This window comes from Heteronotia binoei, chromosome 3 (assembly GCF_032191835.1).
Source record: "Heteronotia binoei isolate CCM8104 ecotype False Entrance Well chromosome 3, APGP_CSIRO_Hbin_v1, whole genome shotgun sequence".
Taxonomy (NCBI): Eukaryota; Metazoa; Chordata; class Lepidosauria; order Squamata; family Gekkonidae; genus Heteronotia; species Heteronotia binoei.
This window is the reverse complement of record NC_083225.1, coordinates 183,554,940-183,577,561: the sequence shown is the minus strand read 5'-3', so window position 1 is coordinate 183,577,561 and position 22,622 is coordinate 183,554,940. Positions and strand designations below refer to the sequence as shown.

The following is a 22,622-nucleotide window of genomic DNA, read 5'->3' as shown; positions in this document are numbered from 1 at the left end:
TGACTCAGCTGGGATTTATATCCCGCCCTCCACTCTGAATCTCAGCATCTCGGAGCGGCTCACAATCTCCTTTACCTTCCTCCCCCGCAACAAATATCCTGTGAGGTAGGTGGAGCTCAGAGAGCTCTCCCAGAAGCTGCCCTTTCGAGGACATCTCTGTGAGAGCTATGGCTGACCCAAAGTCATTCCAGCAGCTGCACGTGGAGGAGTGGGGAATCAAACCTGGTGCTGCCAGATAAGAGTCCACACACTTAACCACAACACCAAATTGGCTCTCTGGGAGCTCCTAGACCCTAGTCCTACACTCCAATCACAATGACTCTCTATGACATGCTCTATCTACAGGAACAATGTATTTCAGTGACAGCTATGAGCACAGATGGCTTTAAAAGGGGGTTAGATAGATTCATGGAGCACAAGGCCACCGATAGCCATGGAGACAAAGGGGAACTGCCACACTGAGCGGCAGTAATCTTTTACAGGCATGTTTGTTACAGGCTTTCCAGGACAGTGAAACAGGATGCTGAACTAGATGGATCACTGGTCTTGTCCGGCAGGGCTCTTTTAAAGTCATCTGTGCTCACAGCTGTCACAGAAATAAATTCATTCTCTTCTTCAGTGGCAGTGACTGAACAGAGATCCATCAGTGGCTATGTCATGATCCTGGGCCTAGTGAGGCCTGCAGGGCCAGGGAAGCCTGCTTAGGAGTTAATGGGAAAAGCCTACATCTCCCAGGATCCCCTCTGTCCCTCTGATTGGGTAGCAAGGGGTTTGGATGGAAACAGGCCCAGAGAGGGGTGGGGTTTGGGAAAAGAATATATAAAGGCCAAGCCCAGGAAGTGGGTGTTCTTTCCCTGGAAGGCTTAGCTGGAGGCAGACTGTCGCCTGGAGAGCTGGAAGCAAGGAAAAGGCCCTTACCCAAGGGGGTAAGTGTTAGTATTAGTTTAAGGACTGTATACCTAGACACATTAGGGCATTTGTTTATTTTTCCCTTCAGCTTTTTATTGTTTTATGCACCTTGTTCACTGTTTATGCACCTTCCCCACACCCCTTAAGGAGGCGGTGGTATGCCCTCTCCTCAAAAAACCATCTTCAGACCTGGCCATATTGGCAAACTACTGGCCGGTGTCAAACTTTCTGGGTAAGGGCAGTGGCAGTACAGTTACAGGGATTCTTGGATGACGCTTCCGTCTTAGACCCATTTCAGTCCGGCTTCCGGCCAGGCCATGGGACAGAGACGGTACTGGTCGTCTCATGGATGATTTCTTGAGACATCTGGATCAGGTGGCTCGGCAGTGCTGTTGTTGTTAGATCTGTCGGCTGCGTTTGACAGTCAACCACCAGCTTCTGTCCTGCTGCCTCACCAACATGGGGATTCAGGGGTCTGCCCTTCAACGGCTTACCTCCTTTCTCCAAGGCCAGGGACAAAGGGTGGCTATAGGGGAGCAGTTGTTCCAGAGGCATCCTCTTGTATGTGGGGTCCCTCAGGGGGCAGTCCTCTCCCCAATGTTGTTTAACATCTACATGCACCCCCATGCCCAGATTGTCCAGAGATACGGGCTGGGTTGTCACCAGTATGCAGATGACACCCAGCCATTGGCCATGCTGGCTGGGACTGATGGGAGTTGTAGACAAAAAACATCTGGGGAGCCAACCCTGGCCTAAGCTAAAGAAGGCCTGGAAGGGATTGGGAGGAATGCTCTGTCTTCATGGTGCTGGGGTGGGGGGCAACAGTGAGAGGGCTTTTGGAGTTCTGGTCCTGCTGGTGGACCTGCTGATGGCCTCTGGGTTTTGGCCAACTGTGTGACACAGAGTGTTGGACTGGATGGGCCACTGGCCTCACCCAGCATGGCTTCTCTTATGTTCTTATGCTCTGTATTCTTGGTACTTGGGGGGAGGCAACAGTGGAAGTTCTGTTCCACTGGTGGACTTCCTGATGGCACTTGGGTTTTTTGGCCACTGTGTGACACAGAGTGTTGGACTGGATGGGCCATTGGCCTGATCCAACATGGCTTCTTGGTGCTTGGGGAGCAACAGTGGGAGGGCTTCTCGAGTTCTGGCCCTGCTGGTGAACCTCTTCATGATGGCACCTGGGTTTTGGCCACTTGTGACACAATTCAACACAGCTTCTCTTATGTTCCTCTGTTCCATTGTATCTATGTGGAACCCTTGCCACATACAGAGATGGGACTATGACATACAGAAACAGGAAAATAACAATGGAACTGCAAGCTTTTCTACATATGCTTTACGAACCCATCGTACTCTGTTTCAACTCCCTCTGCACATCGCTCAAAGCACTAGCTCGCATCCCAGGCCAATCCTTCCAACACAACCACATTGTTTCTTAATTCCATGCTATCAATATACAAATGAAAGAGCAATTATGATAATGTCACCGGCACTAAATGCGTAAAATGCAGCCAAAGGCTTTTTAAAAAAAAAAATCCATCACAAATTTCAAAATAAATTGCAGCGCCGTCATCCTATTCATTACCAACCTGGAGATAAGAAACCCCAAACGCCGCTCATTTTAATGTGTGTCTTGGAGGCCTGTCCTTCCAGGTTCTGTCCAGTAGATGGCGGGCTGGGACCGGCTTTGCCAATGCGCAGCTCCTGGAAGGAACCAGCGCAAGTCCAGGCTCTTGCAAAAAAGACAGCAAATAGACACCTACGGTTGCCACATCCAATTCAAGAAATATCTGGGGACTTTAGGGGTGGGGCCAGGAGACATTGGGGGTGGAGCCAGGAGCAAGGCTGGGACAGGCATAATTGAACTCCAATGGGAGTTCTGGCCATCATATTTAAAGGGACTGCTCATCTTTTAAATGCTTACCCTTCACTGGAAATAATGAAGGATAGGGGCACCTTCTTTTGGGGCTTATAGAATTGGACCCCCTAGTCCAATCTTTCTGAAACTTGGAGGGGCTTTTGAGGAGAGGCACTGAGTGCTATGCAGAAAATCTGGTGCCTCTATCTCAAAAAACAGCCTCACAGAGCCCCAAAGAGAGTTGTGGCCATCACGTTTAAAGGGATCACACACCTTAAATGCCTTCCCTTCATTGGAAATAATGAAGGATAGAGGCACCTTCTTTTGGGACTCATAGAATTGGACCCCCTGGTCCAATCTTTTTGAAACGGAGGGTGCTTTGAGGAGAGGCACTGGATGCTATGCAGAAAAATTGGGTGTCTCCACCTCAAAAAACAGCCCCCCCGCCAAGAGCCCCAGTTACCCGCAGATCAATTCTCCATTATTCCCTATGGGAATCGGTCTCCATAGGGAATAATGGAGTATCCAGCAGACATTTCCCTCCCTCCCTCTGCTTTCTGATGACCCTGAAGCAGGGGGATTGCCTCCAAACTGGAGGATCGGCAACCCTATAGATACCTGCTGGTTGTCCAAACTGTCTCCACAACACACAGTGGCTGACAAAGCTCTCTACCGTCTGTCAATCAATATGCTGCTGTGGCAGCTAAACAGGATTGTTCTGGCAGCTGAATGAGTGGGAGGGGTCTGAGCTTCCTTTTATAGGTATTTAGCCCGTGTGTGGCTGAAGGCTGCTCTGGCAGGGGACGCAGCTGGGAACACCTTTGCCAGCAGCAAGAGATCTAGGCTGAATCTTTCTGTCCCTCCTCCAACAGCTACTGAGCCAGTGCAGCTGCATGAGATCAGAGAGGAGCTTCTGTCAGGGGTGGAGTTCTAGCAGGAGCTCCTCTGCATATTAGGCCACACCTCCCTGATGTAGCCAATCCTCCAAGAGCTTACAAGGCTCTTGGTACAGGGCCTGCTGTAAGCTCCAGGAGGATTGGCTACATCAGGGGGGTGGGGCCTAATATGCAAAGGAGCTCCTGCTAGAATTCCACCCCTGGCTTCTGTTCCTCCTTTGCCTGCAGGTATTTCAGCTGGCCGAAGGCAGGAATCGAAAGGCTCTCGTCTCATAGCAGGGGAGCCAGTTAAGTGTGGAGGCTCTAATCTGGGAGAAGTGGGTTTGATTCCCCACACGCAGCTGCTGCTGTGACCTTGGGTTAGTCAGAGCTGTTCTCTCAAGAGCAGGTCTGGGAAGAGCTCCCTCAGCCCCACCTGCCTCACATGGACAACAGTGAAAGGGAAAAACCATATATAACAGATCAAGCAAACAGCACAATGCTCACAGTTCAACAAAGCTGTTCATAAATTATTTTAAAGAAAATTAAAGGATACAAACGTCAAGTTCTCCAACATTCCCAGATTTTTCAGACGTTGGGAAATGTACATTTGTACTGTTCTTTACTTTTCTTTAAAATAATTCAAAATAATTTATGAACAGCTTTGTTAAACCATGAGCATTGTGCTTTTTGCTTCACCACCTACCTCACAGGCCCGCTAAGCTGAGTTGAGCATGAGCTAGCTCACAGATTTTTAGCCTCCGGCTCGCACATTTTCGTCTTAGCTCAGGAAAAAATGGCTCCAGAGCACCCTAATTGATGCAGTTGCTTACAACTTGAATGCCAGTAGCTCACAAAGTAGAATTTTTGCTTCACAAGACTCTGCAGCTTAGAGGGAACACTGATCATAGGGTGTCTGTTGCAGGGAAGGGAAAGGAGACCGTAAGCCACTCTGAGTTAAGGGTGGGGTATAAATCCAATCTCTTCTCTTCTCTCCTCTTCTCTCTTCTTCTTAACTGAGTTGGGCCACTGGACTTGGGACCAGCGAAGATGTAGTTCCTGCACTGCTTATTTCTGGCCCCCCCACCTAATTTGGTCTCCCCCCCCCCTTTTTGTACTTCATATGCCATTATGGGCCCCATGGGGAAGAAAAGCAGGATAAAGTATTTTAACTAAAATCTGATAAGTAGTTATCTGATATGAGAAATCCAGATTCACAGCTTTTGAGAAACTAAGTCAGGCCTGAAGCTACAGGTGGGGCTGAACTGGATCATCAAGGGTATCTCTGTGCCCTCCCCAAATCTTTGGCCAATCAGGATCTTGGGTGCTGGAATGGCAACTTGACAGAGTAACGCTTTGCCTCCTTAGTAAGCTCCTTCGCTGTCCAGGCTGGGTGATGAGCGAGTGATTAATTGCCTCCCTGCCTTCTGAACATAAGAACGTAAGAGAAGCCATATTGGATCAGGCCAATGGCCCATCCAGTCCAACACTCTGTGTCACATAAGAGAAGCCATGTTGGATCAGGCCAGTGGCCCATCCAATCCAACACTCTGTGTCACATAAGAGAAGCCATGTTGGATCAGGCCAATGGCCCATCCTGTCCAACACTCTGAGTCACATAAGAACATAAGAGAAGCCATGCTGGATCAGGCCAATGGCCCATCCAGTCCAACACTCTGTGTCACACAAGAACATAAGAGAAGCCATGTTGGATCAGGCCAATGGCCCATCCAATCCAACACTCTGTGTCACATAAGAGAAGCCATGTTGGATCAGGCCAATGGCCCATCCAATCCAACACTCTGTGTCACATAAGAACATAAGAGAAGCCATGCTGGATCAGGCCAATGGCCCATCCAGTCCAACACTCTGTGTCACACAAGAACATAAGAGAAGCCATGTTGGATCAGGCCAATGGCCCATCCAATCCAACACTCTGTGTCACATAAGAGAAGCCATGTTGGATCAGGCCAATGGCCCATCCAATCCAACACTCTGTGTCACATAAGAACATAAGAGAAGCCATGTTGGATCAGGCCAATGGCCCATCCAGTGCAACACTCTGTGTCACACAGTGGCCAAAACCCCCCCAATGCCATCAGGAGGTCCACCAGTGGAGCCAGGACACTATAACAGTGGTTCCCAACCTTTTTGGTCCCAGGCACTGGCCCCAGGGTCCCAGGGCTGGCAGGGTGGGGGCACTCAATTTGGAATCCCCCCGCAGCACTTCCTCCCCCCCATTTTCCTCCCCCATTTCCTCCTCCCTTCTCCCCCCCCCCCCGCAGTCTTGCTGCCTCTTAAAGGTGCTACTGGACTCCTACTTTGTTCTACTGCTTCAGACCAACACAGCTGCCCGCCTGGATCTATCCTCCTCCCCCCATTTTCCTCTCCCCATTTCCTCCTCCCTCCTTTGGCCCCCTGCGCAGCCTTGCCACCTCCTCCCCATTTTCACCATTTTAAGGCTGGGGAAGGGGTCGGAAGCTTCTCCCAGGTCAACACCCTCCCCCTAGGAAGGAGGCAAGGGCAGTGTCCCTCGCTGCTCCTGTAGCGGTTTTCCTGGCTGATCAGTTGTTTGGCGGGGGGGGGGGGGTTGGTTTGGGAGGTGCTTCACGGCCCCTTCCCCAGCCTTAAAATGGTGAAAACAGGAGGAGAGGAGACACCATGGGAGGGGCAGTGAGGCGGTGGGGGCGGCGGAGGTGGGGTTGCGAGAGGACAAAGAGGCTGCGTGGCCCTTTGCAAACAGGCTGCGGCCCAGTACTGGTCCCCGGCCCGGGGGTTGGGGACCCCTTCACTAGAAGACCTCCTACTCTGCCCCCCCAAGCACCCAGAATACAGAGCATCACTGCCCCAGACATAAGAGAAACCATGTTGGATCAGGCCAATGGCCCATGCAGTCCAACACTCTGTGTCACACAGTGGCCAAAAAACCCAAGTGCAATCAAGAGGTCCACCAGTGGGGGTAGAAGCCCTCCAACTGTGCCCCCCCCCCAAACACCAAGAATACAGAGCATCACTGCCCCAGAAAGAGTTCCAACGATAAGCTGTGGCTAATAGCCACTGATGGACCTCTGCTCCATATGGTTATCCAATCCCCTCTTGAAGATGGCTATACTTGTAGCTGCCACCACCTCCTGTGGCAGTGAATTCCACATGTTAATCACCCTTTGGGCAAAGAAGTACTTCCTTTTATCAGTTATAACTTGACTGCTCAGCAATTTCATTGAATGTCCATGCGTTCTCATATTGTGAGAAAGGGAGAAAAGTACTTCTTTCTCTACCGTCTCTATCCCATGCACAATCTTGTAAACCTCTATCATGCCACCCCTCAGTCGACGTTTCTTCAAGTTAAAGAGCTCCAGAAAGTTCCATCTATATCTTGTGGCTATGAGCCACTGATGGACCTCTGCTCCAGATGTTTATCCAATCCCCTCTTGAAGCTGTCTATGCTTGTAGCTGCCACCACCTCCTGTGGCAGTGAATTCCACGTGTTAATCACCTGCCATGTCAACAGTGAATGGGTCATGCTTGCCTGCCCCCGTGACCATCTTTAGAAGCCCTGCTTTGTGAGGGCCCATGTACTGAAGCTAGGGAGTCAACAAACCAGAGACAGGGCCTTTTTAGTTGTGGTACTCTGTGAGGGAACATAAGGTGAATGACTCAAGAAGTCCTTAACGGCAGGCTAGTTTGTAGAAGAAGAAGTAATCACCCAAGCAAGCAACCCAGCATGATACAGCATAGTTCTTAGAATGTTAGACCAAGATCTGGGAGACCCAAGATCGAATTGCCACTCTGCCATGGAGGTTTGCTAGGTTTGCTAGTCACATGGTCTCAACCTAACTTACCTCACCGGGTTGTTGGGGAGAAAAAATGGAGGAGAGGAGGACATTTTAAGCCAGCTGGGGAGAAAAGCAGGATGTGAACATCTAAATAAACAGAACGTTATGATGTTGGAGTGCAAATGCTCATTTGTGTTAACAAAGATGCTAATGAATAGCAACCCTGCACAGGATGTTTTTTGCAAACCCACGGGTCTTGATGTAGGTTCAGCTGTGGATGTGCACAAAGCAGGGTTGCCAAGTCCTACTCAAGAAATATCTGGGGACTTTGGGGGTGGAGCCAGGAGCAAGGGTGTGAAGAGCACGATTGAACTTTGAAGGGAGCTCTGGCAGTCACATTTAAAGCCTTTCAAATGCTTTCCCTCCATTGGAAATAATGAAGGATAGGGGCACCGTCTTTGGGGGCTCATGGAATTGGACCCTCTGGTCCAAGCTTTTTGAAACTTGAGGGGTGCTTTGAGGAGAGGCACTAGATACTATGCTGAAAACTTGGTGCCTCTATTTTAAAAAACAGCACACCCCTCCCAGAGCCTCAGATACTGACAGATCACTTTTCCATTATACCCTATGGGAATTGGTCTCCATAGGGAATAACAAGAGTGTCAGCAGACATTTCTGTCTTCCCCCTCCCACTTTCTAGGGATTGGCAACTCTAGCACAAAGCTGCTGGACAGCAACCTGACTGTACTGGACCTTTGCATTCCCCTCCCTGGTGAAGCCTGACTACCCGTTTGTCCAAAGGAACCCAATAAGAACATAAGAGAAGCCATGTTGGATCAGGCCAATGGCCCATCCAGTCCAACACTCTGTGTCACACAGTGGCTAAAAAACCAGGTGCCATCAGGAGGTCCACCAGTGGGGCTAGAAGCCCTCCCACTGTGCCCCCCCCCCCCCCAAGCACCAAGAATACAGAGCATCACTGCCCCAGAGAGAAAGAGTTCCAACAATACGCTGTGGCTAATAGCCACTGATGGACCTCTGCTCCATATGCTTATCCAAACCCCTCTTGAAGCTGGCTATGGTTGTGGGTGCCACCACCTCCTGTGGCAGTGCATTCCACATGTTAATCACCCTTTGGGTGAAGAACTAGTTCCTTTTATCCGATCCAACCCGACTGCTCAGTAATTTCATTGAATGTCTTCTAAGAAGCATCGAGCTTGGAAAGAAAACGGAAGTGGAAAGGAAAAATGAAATGCCAAGGTGACAGGCAGAGGTGGAATTCTAGCAGCAGCAACTCTACGTATTAGGCTACCCCCCCGCCCCCAATGTAGCCAATCCTCCGAGAGCGTACAAGTCTCCTTTTTGTAAGCTCTTGGAGGATTGGCTAGTCTACATCAGGGGTGTGTGGCCTAATATGCAAAGGAGGTCCTGCTAGAATCTCACCCCTGGTGGCAGGGACAGAAGACCGCATTCAAGTCAGGATCCGGAAGACTTACCGAGAGAATCTGATCTCCTCGCTGCAGCTCTCCGCTGAGGTCAGCTGGCCCACCGGCCAGGATGAAGGATACAAAAATGCCTTCTCCGTCTTCGCCTCCCACAATGTTGAACCCGAGTCCCGTCGAGCCCTTGTGCAGGACGACTTTTCGAGGCTCCCTGTGGAAACAAACAAATGGGTTGAAAGTCCCAGATAAAACCTCTCTCTCTTGGTGATTCGTTTGATGGTATTTCCTGATAGTATCGGACTCCTGCCACGTTGGCTCGATGGGATAGCTTCTGCTCCTGAGCTAGCCCCTGGGTCCCCCCAGTTTTTTTTGGGGGGGGTTCCTCTCGACCGTGGACCAGATGATCAGTGGGGGAAACCCCTCCTCTAAACAGGAATCTAACATGGCTTCTCTTATGTTCTTATGTTCCTTGCTCAGAAGTGATATCGTCGCATAGGGGATGCTCTGGGATTTGGGCAAACTCTGTAGTTTAGAGAGGAAGGGAAAGCAGATTGTAAACTGCTCTGAGACTCTGAGTCAAAGGCGGGGTATAAATCCAATCTCCTCTTCCTCCTCTCCCCCCCCACCCCAGAAATCCTGTGATGCTACTGGACTTGAATCTTGCAGAGAGCCATTTTGGTGTAGTGGTTAAGTGTGCAGACTCTTATCTGGGAGAACCGGGTTTGATTCCCCACACTTGCACCTACGTGCATCTTCTTTGAGGGCTCATAGAATTGGACCCACTGGTCCAGTCGTTTTGAAACTTGGGGGGTGTTCTGAGGAGAGGCACCAGGTGCTATGCTAAAAATTTGGTGCCTCTATCTCAAAAAACAGCCCCCTAGCGCTCCAGATAACCGCAGATCAATTTTCCACTTCACCCTATGGCCTTGAATCAGCCATAGCTCTGGCAGAGGTTGTCCTTGAAAGGGCAGCTGCTGTGAGAGCCCTCTCCAGCCCCACCCACCTCACAGGGTGTCCGTTGTGGGGGAGGAAGGGAAAGGAGATTGTGAGCTGCTCTGAGACTCTTTGGAGTGGAGGGTGGGATATAAATCCAATATCTTCATCTACCTCACAGGGTGTCTGTTGTGGGGAAGGAAGGGAAAGGAGATTGTGAGCCGCTCTGAGACTCTGAGATTCAGAGTGGAGGGCGGGATATAAATCCAATATCATCATCATCTTCTCCTTCTCCTCCTCCTCCTCCTCCTCCTCCTCCTCCTTCTTCTTCTTCTTCTTCTTTACCAAAGCAGACTTCCCATTAACTAGAGAGCGCTTTGCAGGGCATCTAGTTGATCATCCAGAACGTCTGCAGGCTGTTACATTTTGCATCTTATGAGTACAGAAAATGTGGCAGTCTGGCCAAGGTAGACGTAAAGGTAGTCCCCTGTGCAAGCACCGTGATGGGTTCCTGTTAGGGTGACCTCACATCAGGACATTTTCTTGGCAGACTTTTTGTTACGGGATGGTTTGCCATTGCCTTCCCCAGTCATTTACACCTTACCCCCAGCAAGCTGGGTCCTCATTTTACCGACTTCGGAAGGATGGAAGGCAGAGTCAACCTTGAGCCGGCTTCCTGAACCCAGCTTCCACCGGGATTGAACTCAGGTCGTGAGCAGAGCTTGGACTGCAGGACTGCAGCTTTACCACTCTGCACCAAGGCGCTCCTCATAAGAACATAATAGAAGCCATGTTGGATCAGGCCAATGGCCCATCCAGTCCAACGCTCTGTATCACACAGTGGCCAACATACACACACACACACACACACACTGTTGCTAATAGCTACTGATGGACCTCTGCTCCATATTTTTATCCAGTCCCCTCTTGAAGCTGTCTATGCTTGTAGCTGCCACCACCTCCTGTGGCAGTGAATTCCACATGTTAATCACCCTTTGGGTGAAGAAGTACTTCCTTTTATCCGTTTTAAGCTGACTGCTCAGCAATTTCATTGAATGCCCACGAGTTCTTGTATTGTGAGAAAGGGAGAAAAGGACTTATTTCTCTACTTTCTCCATCCCATGCATAATCTTGTAAACCTCTATCATGCCACCCCGCAGTCGACGTTTCTCCAAGCTAAAGAGCCCCAAGCGTTTTCACCTTTCTTCATAGGGAAAGTGCTCCAGCCCTTTAATCATTCTAGTTGCCCTTTTCTGGACTTTCTCCTATGCTATAATATCCTTTTTGAGGTGCGGTGACCAGAACTGCACACAGTACTCCAAATGAGACCGCACCATCGATTTATACAGGAGCATTATACAGGGGCATTAGCCTCTAGTTTGACCAAAGCACAAGTCAAAATTTCAAGAAACGGATTGTTTGAAAGAATCTTTTCTTCTTTCCTGCCAGTAGATGGAGCTGATCTTTTAAGTATCAAAAAAGGCACACACCAGGATTTAGTTATTTATTTTTTTAAAAAAGAAAAGCTTGTGTCTCCATTGTTAAAGGTATTCATTTTCTCTTTCTCTCTTTAAAAAGGGGGAAAATTTCAAAATCAATTCCTCAAAGTACTCCAAGCATTTTGCAGCAACAAAGAGGTTTCTCTGACATGTTTAGCGTCCAATATTGGTCAAGTAATACTTTGTGAAAGCTGGCTTGGGAAGCCGTAGGGATAATAGCTGCTACTCAAGAGAGAAAGCGAGTTAACTTTCTAAATAGAGAGGGCGGTGGGGGTGGGGGGGCCAGAATTCTCCTCATCAAATCTCTTTCAACTGAATGGAAGCTACACAAGAAAGGACCATGAAGCCCGGACAATGTAAGTTCCTCACGGATTGAACCCCCCTTCCCCCCAAAAAAGGTTCACGTACGTTTGTAGGGCTGCCAATCCTCAGTTGGGAAAGAGGTCACTTGTAGGATAAAGACAGCACAACCGAAGTTATAGTGACCGAATAACTAAGAATGTATTGAAACAAAATCATACAGATATGTCCAATAGAAGACTAAATAGCAATAACAATTCCCCAAAAGCTTCCCAGTTCCATCAAAGGAGTCCCAACGAACAGGAGGTCGACTTGATTCTTCCTGCGTCGAATCCTCTTCTATCATCGGGTGCTCCAACCACATCTCTCAACCGAAGCTCAGGGAAAATATCAAAGCGTTTCTGATACATCAATAAATTGCAAAAAGCTGCTAAACCCACGAGATTCTTTTTCAGTGCGTCCAAAGACTGCACATAGAATTCCCAAAGGGACAAATGGGACAGGAAGTCTCCAGTAAGATTTCAGAACGGCACTAAACTCCAAAAGGCACAAAGCCTTGGATATTTTTCCTGAGCTTTTGCCGTTCGTTAAGATATGCGGTTGGAGCACCCTATGCTAGAAAAGGATTCGAAGAAGAATAATCAAGTCGACCTCGTATTCATTGGGATTCCTTCGATGGAATTGTGAAACTTTGGGGAAATTGTTATTGCTATTTAGTCTTCTATTAGACACATTTGTATGATTTTGTTTCAATACATTCTTAGCTATTTGGTCACTGTAACTTCAGTTGTGCTGTCTTAATTCCCAGGTGGGAACAGGAGATCCCCCAGTTTGGAGGCCCTCCCTCCGCTTCAGGGTCATCAGAAAGCGGGAGGAAGGGAAGGAAATGCCTGTAGGGCACTCCGCTATTCCCTATGGAGACCGATTCCCATAGGGTATAATGGAGAATTGATCTGCAGGTATCTGGGGCTCTCAGGGGACTGTTTTTTTGAGGCAGAGGCACCAAATTTCAGCATAGCATCTGGTATCTCTCCTCAAAACACCTTCCAAGTTTCAAAAATATTGGACCACGGGGTCCAATTCTATAAGCCCCAAAAGAAGGCGACCCCATCCTTCATTATTTCCAATGGAGGGAAGGCATTTAAAAGGGGTGTGGTCCCTTGAAATGTGATGGCCAGACTTGGGAGTTCAGTGAGGCTTGTCACACCCTTGCTCCTGGCTCCACTCCCAAAGTCTCCTGGCTCCACCCCTAAATTCCCCTGGCTCCACCCCCAAAGAATCCTGGCTCCATCCCCAAAGTCTCCAGATATTTCTTGAATTGGACCTGGCAACCCTATAGGTTCAGCTTCTCAACCTAGCCAGTTTGGTGTAGTGGTTAAGTGTGCGGACTCTTATCTGGGAGAACCAGGTTTGATTCCCCACTCCTCCACTTGCACCTGCTGAAATGGCCTTGGGTCAGCCATAGCTCTGGCAGAGGTTGTCCTTGAAAGGGCAGCTGCTGTGAGAGCCCTCTCCAGCCCCACCCACCTCACAGGGTGTCTGTTGTGGGGGAGGAAGGTAAAGGAGATTGTGAGCCTGAGACTCTTCGGAGTGGAGGGCGGGATATAAATCCAACATCTTCATCTACCTCACAGGGTGTCTGTTGTGGGGGGGGGGAGGTAAAGGAGATTGTGAGCTGCTCTGAGACTCTTCAGAGTGGAGGGCGGGATATAAATCCAATATCTTCTTCTTCTTCAAGGCTGATATGGCAGCTGGGGGGGCGGGTTATACTGTGGATACAGTTGCCACTTCAGGGATGGGAAATACCTGGAGATTCGGGGGTGCTGCATGAGAAGGGCAGGTTAGGGATGGAGGGACCTCAGTGGGGTGTAAGGCCACAGACCCTACCCCCCAAAACAGCCATTTCCTCTAGGGGTACTGATCTCTGTTGTCTGGAGACAAGCTGTAATTCTGGGAGATTTCCAGGTCTGATCTGGAGACTGGATGCCCTTTTCTCTAGACTGGGGGGGGAGGGGGCAAAGTGCGGCTCAGGAGCCCCATGTGGCTCTTTCACACATATTGTGCGGCTCCTGAAGCCTCCACCACCCTGTTGGCTGGATTGAAGGAGGCATCTCTCTCTTTACAGCCAGTTTGGTGTAGTGGATAAGTGTGCGGACTCTTATCTGGGAGAACCGGGTTTGATTCCCCACTCCTCCACTTGCAGCTGCTGGAATGGCCTTGGGTCAGCCAGAGCTCTCTTATCTGGGAGAACCGGGTTTGATTCCCCACTCCTCCACTTGCACCTGTTGGAATGGCCCTGGGTCAGCCAGAGCTCTCTTATCTGGGAGAACCGGGTTTGATTCCCCACTCCTCCACTTGCACCTGCTGAGATGGCCTTGGGTCAGCCAGAGCTCTCTTATCTGGGAGAACCGGGTTTGATTCCCCACTCCTTCACTTGCACCTGTTGGAATGGCCCTGGGTCAGCCAGAGCTCTCTTTTCTGGGAGAACCGGGTTTGATTCCCCACTCCTCCACTTGCACCTGCTGAGATGGCCTTGGGTCAGCCAGAGCTCTCTTATCTGGGAGAACTGGGTTTGATTCCCCACTCCTCCACTTGCACCTGCTGAGATGGCCTTGGGTCAGCCAGAGCTCTCTTATCTGGGAGAACCGGGTTTGATTCCCCACTCCTTCACTTGCACCTGTTGGAATGGCCCTGGGTCAGCCATAGCTCTCTTATCTGGGAGAACTGGGTTTGATTCCCCACTCCTCCACTTGCACCTGCTGAGATGGCCTTGGATCAGCCATAGCTCTGGCAGAGGTTGTCCTTGAAAGGGCAGCTGCTGTAAAAGCACTCTCAGCCCCACCTACCTCACAGGGTGTTTGTTGTGGGGTGGAAGGTAGAGGAGATTGTGACCGCTCTGAGACTTTGAGATTCAGAGTACAGGGCAGGATATAAATCCAAAATCATCATCATCTTCTTTAAATCACTTCTTCAAGCCAAGCCAGCTGGCAGCTTTAAGAATGCATTTAAAGTTAAAATTGCTTTCTTTACATCTCTCCCTCCCCACCTTCCTTCCTTCCCGCCCTTGCGGCTCTCAAACATCAGATGTTCATGTCTTGCAGCTCTCAAACATCTGACATTTATTGTATGTGGCTCTTGCGTTAAGCAAGTTTGGCCACCCCTGATCTAGATCTTTGCCCCACAAAACCCCCTCCACACACAAAGACCACGCACATGCTAGTCTCCGTACTGCGCAAGACGGGTTCATGGGAAAAAAACGACCTACATTTCCCCGAGATGACGACTTTCTGTGTGTTTTTAATTTCTTTAACATTATGCACCTGATAATTTTTTACACGGTTGAACTCCGTGGCACAAGGCACGTGAATGGGCGTTCCAGCTGCTCTCCTTCTTCATAAACGAAAAGGAGTTTTTGTGGTACCTCAAAGACAGGCTCGTTGTGGCATAAAGAATTGCTTAATCAGAATTTCATAATGGATGCAATTGTATGAACGAGGCCTTCGGCGGGCACCACTGTGGGTGCTGCGAACCACCACTGGGCTTATCTTGAGTTCCTGACACTTAGAGGGATTGTTTGGCTGCCAACCTCCAGGTGGGGCCCGGAGATCTCCCAGAGTTACAACGGAAGTTCAGAGGTCTGCTTTGGAAGGTGGACTTTATGGCACTGTACTGCATGGAAATACCTCCCGTCCTCAAAACCTACCCTCTCCAGGTTCCACCCCCAAATCTCCAGGGATTTCCCAACCTAGAACAGGCTGAAGGAGCTGGGGATGTTTAGCCTGGAGAGGAGGCGGCTGAGAGGTGATATGATCACCATCTTCAAGTACTCGAAGGGCTGTCCTACAGAGGATGGTGTGGAATTGTTTTCTGTGGCCCAGAAGGCAGGACCAGAACCAATGGGTTGAAATTAAATCAAAAGAGTTTCCGGCTCAACATTAGGAAGGACTTCCTGATGGTTAGAGCGGTTCCTCGGTGGAACAGACTTCCTCGGGAGGTGGTGGGCTCTCCTTCCTTGGAGGTTTTTAAGCAGAGGCTAGATGGCCATCTGACAGCAATGACGATCCTGTGAATTTAGGGGGAGTTGTTTGTGAGTTTCCTTCATTGTGCAGAGGTTGGACTAGATGGCCCTAGAGGTCCCTTCCAACTCTATGATTCTATGAACCCTATTTGTTAACTTCTGCTCACAACTTGAATTGTGCTATTTTAATAGCAGCAATTCATCTCATTGTTGATTTTTAGAAGTACATCCCATTAGGGAGACTGTAGTCTGCTGTTATGGAGCCCCGTGGCGCAGAGTGGTAAAAATGCAGTCCTGCAGTCCAAGCTCTGCTCCTGGCAGAAGCTGGGTTCAGATAGCCGGCTCCAGGTTGACTCAGCCTTCCAACCTTTCAAGGTTGGTTAAATTAGCACCCAGCTTGCTGGGGGGGGGGGGGGAGTGTAAATGACTGGGGAAGGCAGTGGCAAACCACCCTGTAAAAAAAGTCTGCCATGAAACTGTCATGATGCAACGTCACCCCAGCGTTGGAAACGACTGGTACTTGCACAGGGGACTGCCTTTACCGTTTACTCTGCTAAACAGTAAGACAGACAGAAAAGCCCCGTGGTGCAGAGTGTTAAAGCTGCAGTACTGCAGTCCTAAGCTCTGCTCATGACCTGAGTTCAATCCCCGGTGGAAGCTGGGTTTTCAGGTAGCCGGCTCCAGGTTGACTCAGCCTTCCATCCTTCCAAGGTCGTATTTTCTCCCTTTCTCACAATACGAGAACTCGTGGGCATTCGATGAAATTGCTGAGCAGACAGGTTAAAACGGATAAAAGGAAGTACTTCTTCACCCAAAGGGTGATTAACATGTGGAATTCACTGCCACAGGAGGTGGTGGCGGCCACAAGCATGGCCACCTTCAAGAGGGGGTTAGATAAAAATATGGAGCAGAGGTCCATCAGTGGCTATTAGCCACAGTGTGTATGTGTGTGTGTGTGTGTGTGTGTATATATATATATATATATATATATATATATATATATATATATATATATATATATATATATATATATATATATATTTGGCCGCTGTGTGACACAGAATGTTGGACTGGATGGGCCATTGGCCTGATCTAACATGGCTTCTCTTATGTTCTTATGTTCTTAAAATGAGTACTTGCTGGGGGGAAAGTGTAGATGACTGAGGAAGGCAATGGCAAACCACTCTGTAAAAGGTCTGCCGGGAAAACGTGAAAGCAACAACGACTGGTGCTTGCACAGGGGACCTTTCCTTTCCTGGGCAGACTAGGCAACTCAGGAATGAAAAGAAAAGGGCAGAGCAGAAGGAGGAAGGAAAAAGGGTCTGTATAGGAAAGTGGGGAAGAAAGAAAGAAAGAAAGAAAGAAAGAAAGAAAGAAAGAAAGAAAGAAAGAAAGAAAGAAAGAAAGAAAGAAAGAAAGAAAGAAAGAAAGAAAGAAAGAAAGAAAGAAAGAAAGAAAGAAAGAAAGAAAGAAAGAAAGAAAGAAAGAAAGAAAGAAAGAAGACTAAAACCTTGTGTTAAGAATCTGGCCTCGCATTGTCTCCTTATCTGCAACAAGCTACACAACAGTCACCATATAATGTATTGGGAGAGAGGGGAGAAAGAAAAGGGAAAAGTGTTTGAGAAACCATCAAAAGATGCCCTGCCCCTTAACCATAGAGGAGGAGGAACAAAAATGATATCCACTATAAAGGGCCGGCCCACCCACCAGGCAAAATAGGCATTTGGCTAGGGCGCCGGGCTGCGGAGGTCACCAAATAGGGCCCTTCTAGCCCAGCGCCATAGGCAAATGCCCAAATGTTGCCACTTGTGAGGGCTCCTGGCTGGTGCGCAGTCTCTGCATTGCTCCCTGAGCATCCTCCATGGGGGGCAGGGGTGGTTGGGGGGGTCTGGAGTGCAAAAGAAGAAGGGATGTCATCAAGTCGCTGGACGCTCTGGTGTTCTTTTGGGGGGAAACTCTATGGTAAAAAAGCTTCTACCGTAAACATTTTGCCCAAATATCAAAGTTTCACTGCAGTGCCAGTGACGTGATGTCACTTCCCATCAGGTTTGCCAACCTCAAGGGATTTTCCCTTGAAGAAGAAGAATTGCAGATTTATACTCCACCCTTCTCTCTGAATCAGAGAGCGGCTTACAATCTCCTATCTCTTCTCCCCCCACAACAGACATCCTGCGAGGTGGGTGGGGCTGAAAGGGCTCTCCCAGCAGCTGCCCTTTCAAGGACAACCTCTGCCAGAGCTATGGCTGACCCAAGGCCATTCCAGCAGCCGCAAGTGGAGGAGTGGGGAATCAAACCCGGTCCTCCCAGATAGGAGTCCACGCACTTAACTACTACACCAAACTGGCTCTCCTTGGGCACCTTGGAAATTGGACTCTTTGGCATTATCTGCCACCGAAGTCGCTCCTCTTCCAAAATCCTGCCCTTCCCAAACTCCACCCCCCCCCCCCCCCCCAAAAAAATCCCCCAGGAATCTGGCAACCATACTACTTGTACTTGCCGGAAGGGCCATTGCTGCATTCCACAAACCGTAGCTTAGGCTTACTTCTCTGATGATAAGCTCCCCTCCCCGCTGACCAGGTGATTCTGGGCAGAGGTGGGGAATCCTCTGTCCTCAACAGGAGGCTAGCAACCAAAAAGAGTCACCCGGAAATTGAGACTGGAGAGAAACCCGTCGGCTCCGTGTAGCGTGCCTCTTAAAGATGTATGTTCTCAAACTTCCAAATAATAATAACGCCTCTCAAATGCCAGTATCACTGATCTTACTCCACTTTCAAATATGTAGTAAACAAGTATGTATTCAAATATTCACAATATTCACGAATATTCATTTCGTTTCGTCGTGCTTTTTACATTTCTACAATACTCACGAATATTCAGCCTGTACAGCGGCAACAAGCAAAACCAGTTTAATGTCCTGTTTCGCTCAGCAGCTTTTCCCCGGCTTCTCGAATTTCAACATTAGAATCACTTCTCACCCACTTTCAGTGCTGTAACAAAGACTTATCCATGGTGGACATTAAACTGGTTTTGCCTGTTGCTGCTGTACAGGTTGAATATTTGTGAAGTATTATTGCCTACTGGTTGGGAGAATACGTGTATCTGAAGAGAAGTCTTGTGATGGTATTTTTTCTGCCTAGAATGCATGCTTGTCAGCTGCATATTTGAAAGTGGAGCAAAATCACTGATGCTGGCATTTGAAAGGCATTATTATTTGAAGAAGAAGAAGATGAAGATATTGGATTTATATCCCGCCCTCCACTCCGAAGAGTCTCAGAGCGGCTCACTATCTCCTTTCCCTTCCTCCCCCACAACAGACACCCTGTGAGGTAGATGAAGATATTGGATTTATATCCCGCCCTCCACTCCAAAGAGTCTCAGAGCGGCTCACAATCTCCTTTCCCTTCCTCCCCCACAACAGTCACCCTGTGAGGTAGATGAAGATATTGGATTTATATCCCGCCCTCCACTCCAAAGAGTCTCAGAGCGGCTCACAATCTCCTTTCCCTTCCTCCCCCACAACAGACACCCTGTGAGGTAGATGAAGATATTGGATTTATATTGTGCCCTCCACTCCGAAGAGTCTCAGAGCGGCTCACAATCTCCTTTCCCTTCCTCCCCCACAACAGACACCCTGTGAGGTAGATGAAGATATTGGATTTATATCCCGTCCTCCACTCCGAAGAGTCTCAGAGCGGCTCACTATCTCCTTTATCTTCCTCCCCCCCACAACAGACACCCTGTGAGGTAGATGAAGATATTGGATTTATATCCCGTCCTCCACTCCGAAGAGTCTCAGAGCGGCTCACAATCTCCTTTACCTTCCTCCCCCACAACAGACACCCTGTAAGGTAGATGAAGATATTGGATTTATATCCCATCCTCCACTCCGAAGAGTCTCAGAGCGGCTCACAATCTCCTTTATCTTCCTCCCCCCCACAAAAGACACCCTGTGAGGTAGATGAAGATCTTGGATTTATATCCCGTCCTCCACTCCGAAGAGTCTCAGAGCGGCTCACAATCTCCTTTCCCTTCCTTCCCCACAACAGACACCCTGTGAGGAAGATGAAGATATTGGATTTATATCCCATCCTCCACTCCGAAGAGTCTCAGAGCGGCTCACTATCTCCTTTATCTTCCTCCCCCAAAACAGACACCCTGTGAGGTGGGTGGGGCTGGAGAGGGTTCTCATTTGATGTAATGGTTTGGTGTAGTGGTTAAGTGTGCTGACTCTTATCTGGGAGAACTGGGTTTGATTTCCCCGCTCCTCCACTTGTACCTGATGGAATGGCCTTGGGTCAGCCATAGCTATCACAGGAGTTGTCCTTGAAAGGGCAGCTACTGTGAGAGCCCTCTCAGCCCCACCCACCTCACAGGGTGTTTGCTGTGGGGGAGGAAGTTAAAGGAGATTGTGAGCTGCTCTGAGACTCTTGAGTGGAGGGCAGAATATAAATCCAATGTCATTTGAAACTTTGAGAATATACATCTTTGTGATGCGCGCTACATGGAGCCTACGGGTTTCTCTCCAGTTCCAATGGGAGGCTGTCAAGTTTTTCACAGCCCTCATCAATAACTAACTCCCGAGTTTTACAGAGTAGATTTATTGAAGGTAGTTGGCAGGTACAGAAAGCAAGACGTCCCTTGCTGAAACTGAGCCTCAAGGCCTCAGTGCCTACAGATATACCTTTGGGTTCCTCCATTATACATCCAAAAAGCTAAGCACCAAAATCTACCAATTGCAGGTCCCTTCCCTTCCCGCCCTCCTCTGGTGAGCATCCCATGCATCAGCTCTGAGCAAAAGCACATTATCTGAGGATAAGATACACAGGGCGACCCTGGTACCATTGTGTGCTCTTTCCCAAGGCAGAAGTGGTTATATCAGGAGGAGGAGGAGGAGGAGAAGGAAGAAGAAGAAGAAATTGGATTTATATCCCACCCTATACTCTGAAAATGAGCCCCATGGCACAGAGTGTTAAAGCTGCAGTACTGCAGTCCTAAGCTCTGCTCACGACCTGAGTAATCCCAGCAGAAGCTGGGTTTTCAGGTAGCCGGCTTGAGGTTGACTCAGCCTTCCATCCTTCCAAGGTCGGTAAAATGAGTACCCAGCTTGCTGGCGGGGGGGGGGGGGAGTGTAGATGACTGGGGAAGGCAATGGCAAACCACCCCGTAAGAAGTCTGCTGTGAAAACGTGGAAGCAACGTCACCCCAGAGTCGGAAACGACGGGTGCTTGCACAGGGGACCTTTCCTTTCTCCTATATCGTGAATCTCAGAGTCTCAGAGCGGTCACAATCTCCTTTACCTTCCCCCTCCCAAAAAAACAAGACACCCTGTGAGGTAGGTGGGGCTGAGAGAGCTCTTACAGCAGCTGCCCCTTCAAGGACAACCTCTGCGAGAGCTATGGCTGACCCAAGGCTATTCCAGCAGCTGCAAGCAGAGGAGGGGAGAATCAAACCCAGTTTTCCCAGATAAGAGTCCATGCACTTAACCACTACACCACTGACAAAACAGACAAAAGTAGGCACTAGTCAAGTGATAATAAGCCCAACATGGACTTCATGTAGTTACATTGAGCACACAACAGTAATGAAATCAAACCCACTGCAAGAGACTCTTTTGACAGGGGCCGGCTACCTATAACTGTCCAGAGGGGCAAGATCCAATGGATCTGGGAAGGAGGCAGGATCAAGAAAGCAGCAGGTCTAAGCAAAACGTCGCTCTTACCCTTCTATGGAGATGCTCCGCTGTATGCTCACTGTGGGCGGCCGGGTGATCGTGCTGTGCTGTGAATGACTATGGAATCAAAAAAGAAAAGGGGGAAGAAAGGAAAACAAGATTAATAAAACCCGCAGGCTCTTTTGCTCACGGAGCCTCTCGGACTTATCAAAACTCGCAGCTATTAAAGCCAGAGCTCCAGGACGCCCAAAATATCAGCACTGGACCAGCAACACATGAAGTGAGATGCCTGCATGGTGAATTATACCCATGGTGGGGGTCTGCATTTGTATCACTGAGGAAGAAGCAATGCCCTCTTGAAACTTAATGAAGTAGGCTTGGCAGACCTCAGGGGAGGTGGGGGGGTCCCCTGATTTTGTGAGCTCCGGCCCCACAAAACCCCACCCCCAGCCAGCCACTCCCACACATTGTTGGCGATGTGCTGATCTCAGTTCTGGAAGTGACCTCATAGCATCACCTGGAAGTGATGTCATTGTACTTCTGGAAGTAGTGCCATCGCATCAGCAATGTCGGGGGCTATGCTCTACTTCAGGGGCAAAACTCTATGGTTTGTAGCTGTTTTTAACATAGAGTTTTGCCCTCAAAACTAGAGTGTGACCCCAACATCACCGACAAGATGATGTCAATTCTGGAAGTGACCTCATTGCATCACCTGGAAGTGATCATCGCACTTCTGGAAGTGCTGTCGTTGTATCACCTGGAAGTGATGTCATTGCACTTCTGGAAGTGACATCACTGCATCACCTGGAAGTGATGTCATTGCACTTCTGGAAGTTACATCATTGCATCACCTAGAAATGATGTCATTGCAGTTCTGGAAGTGGCACCATCATATTAACGATGTCGGGGGCTACACTGTACTTTTGGGGGGAAACCCTATGGTTTGTAGCTGTTTTTAACAGAGAGTTTTGCCCCCAAAACTAGAATGTGACCCCAACATCACCCACAAGATGATGTCACTTCTGGAAGTGACATAAGTGTGTCATCAACATTCCCTGCCCACTCCTGAACACTCCCAAATCCCTCTGCCGGTAGGCACAAGACCCCAGCAGCCCCATAATGAAGGTTTGCCTTCCAGAAGAGGGGAGTGCCATAGGAGACATAATATCCCGAGATCAATATGGGGCACTCATTTCTCCTCCCCTGTTCCTACATATCATCACATGGGATCGTAGCCTGATACAGCAGTGCAAAATCGCAGTCAGTGGTGGGGTCCTGGGTCTTCAAGTCGTCCCAGGAAGCCACCTGAGTGCAACCAGCTGAATCGCACAGCTGTTC

General features: G+C 49.1%; 1 protein-coding gene across 12 annotated transcripts in view; it reads right to left on the bottom strand.

Moving 5' to 3' along the window:
- DLG2 (discs large MAGUK scaffold protein 2) overlaps window positions 1–22,622 on the bottom strand; it is a 1,647,444-nt gene that overhangs the window by 344,656 nt on the left and 1,280,166 nt on the right. For all 12 annotated transcript variants that reach the window (XR_009555217.1, XM_060234983.1, XM_060234984.1 and 9 more), the window contains 2 exons: window positions 21,333–21,401; window positions 8,918–9,074 (listed from right to left, as the gene is read on the bottom strand). Coding sequence is in view for 11 of the 12 variants with exons in the window: in XM_060234983.1 (XP_060090966.1) it covers window positions 8,918–9,074; window positions 21,333–21,401 (226 nt within the window). In the remaining variant the exon portion in view is untranslated. The remainder of the gene's footprint in view (window positions 1–8,917; window positions 9,075–21,332; window positions 21,402–22,622) is intronic.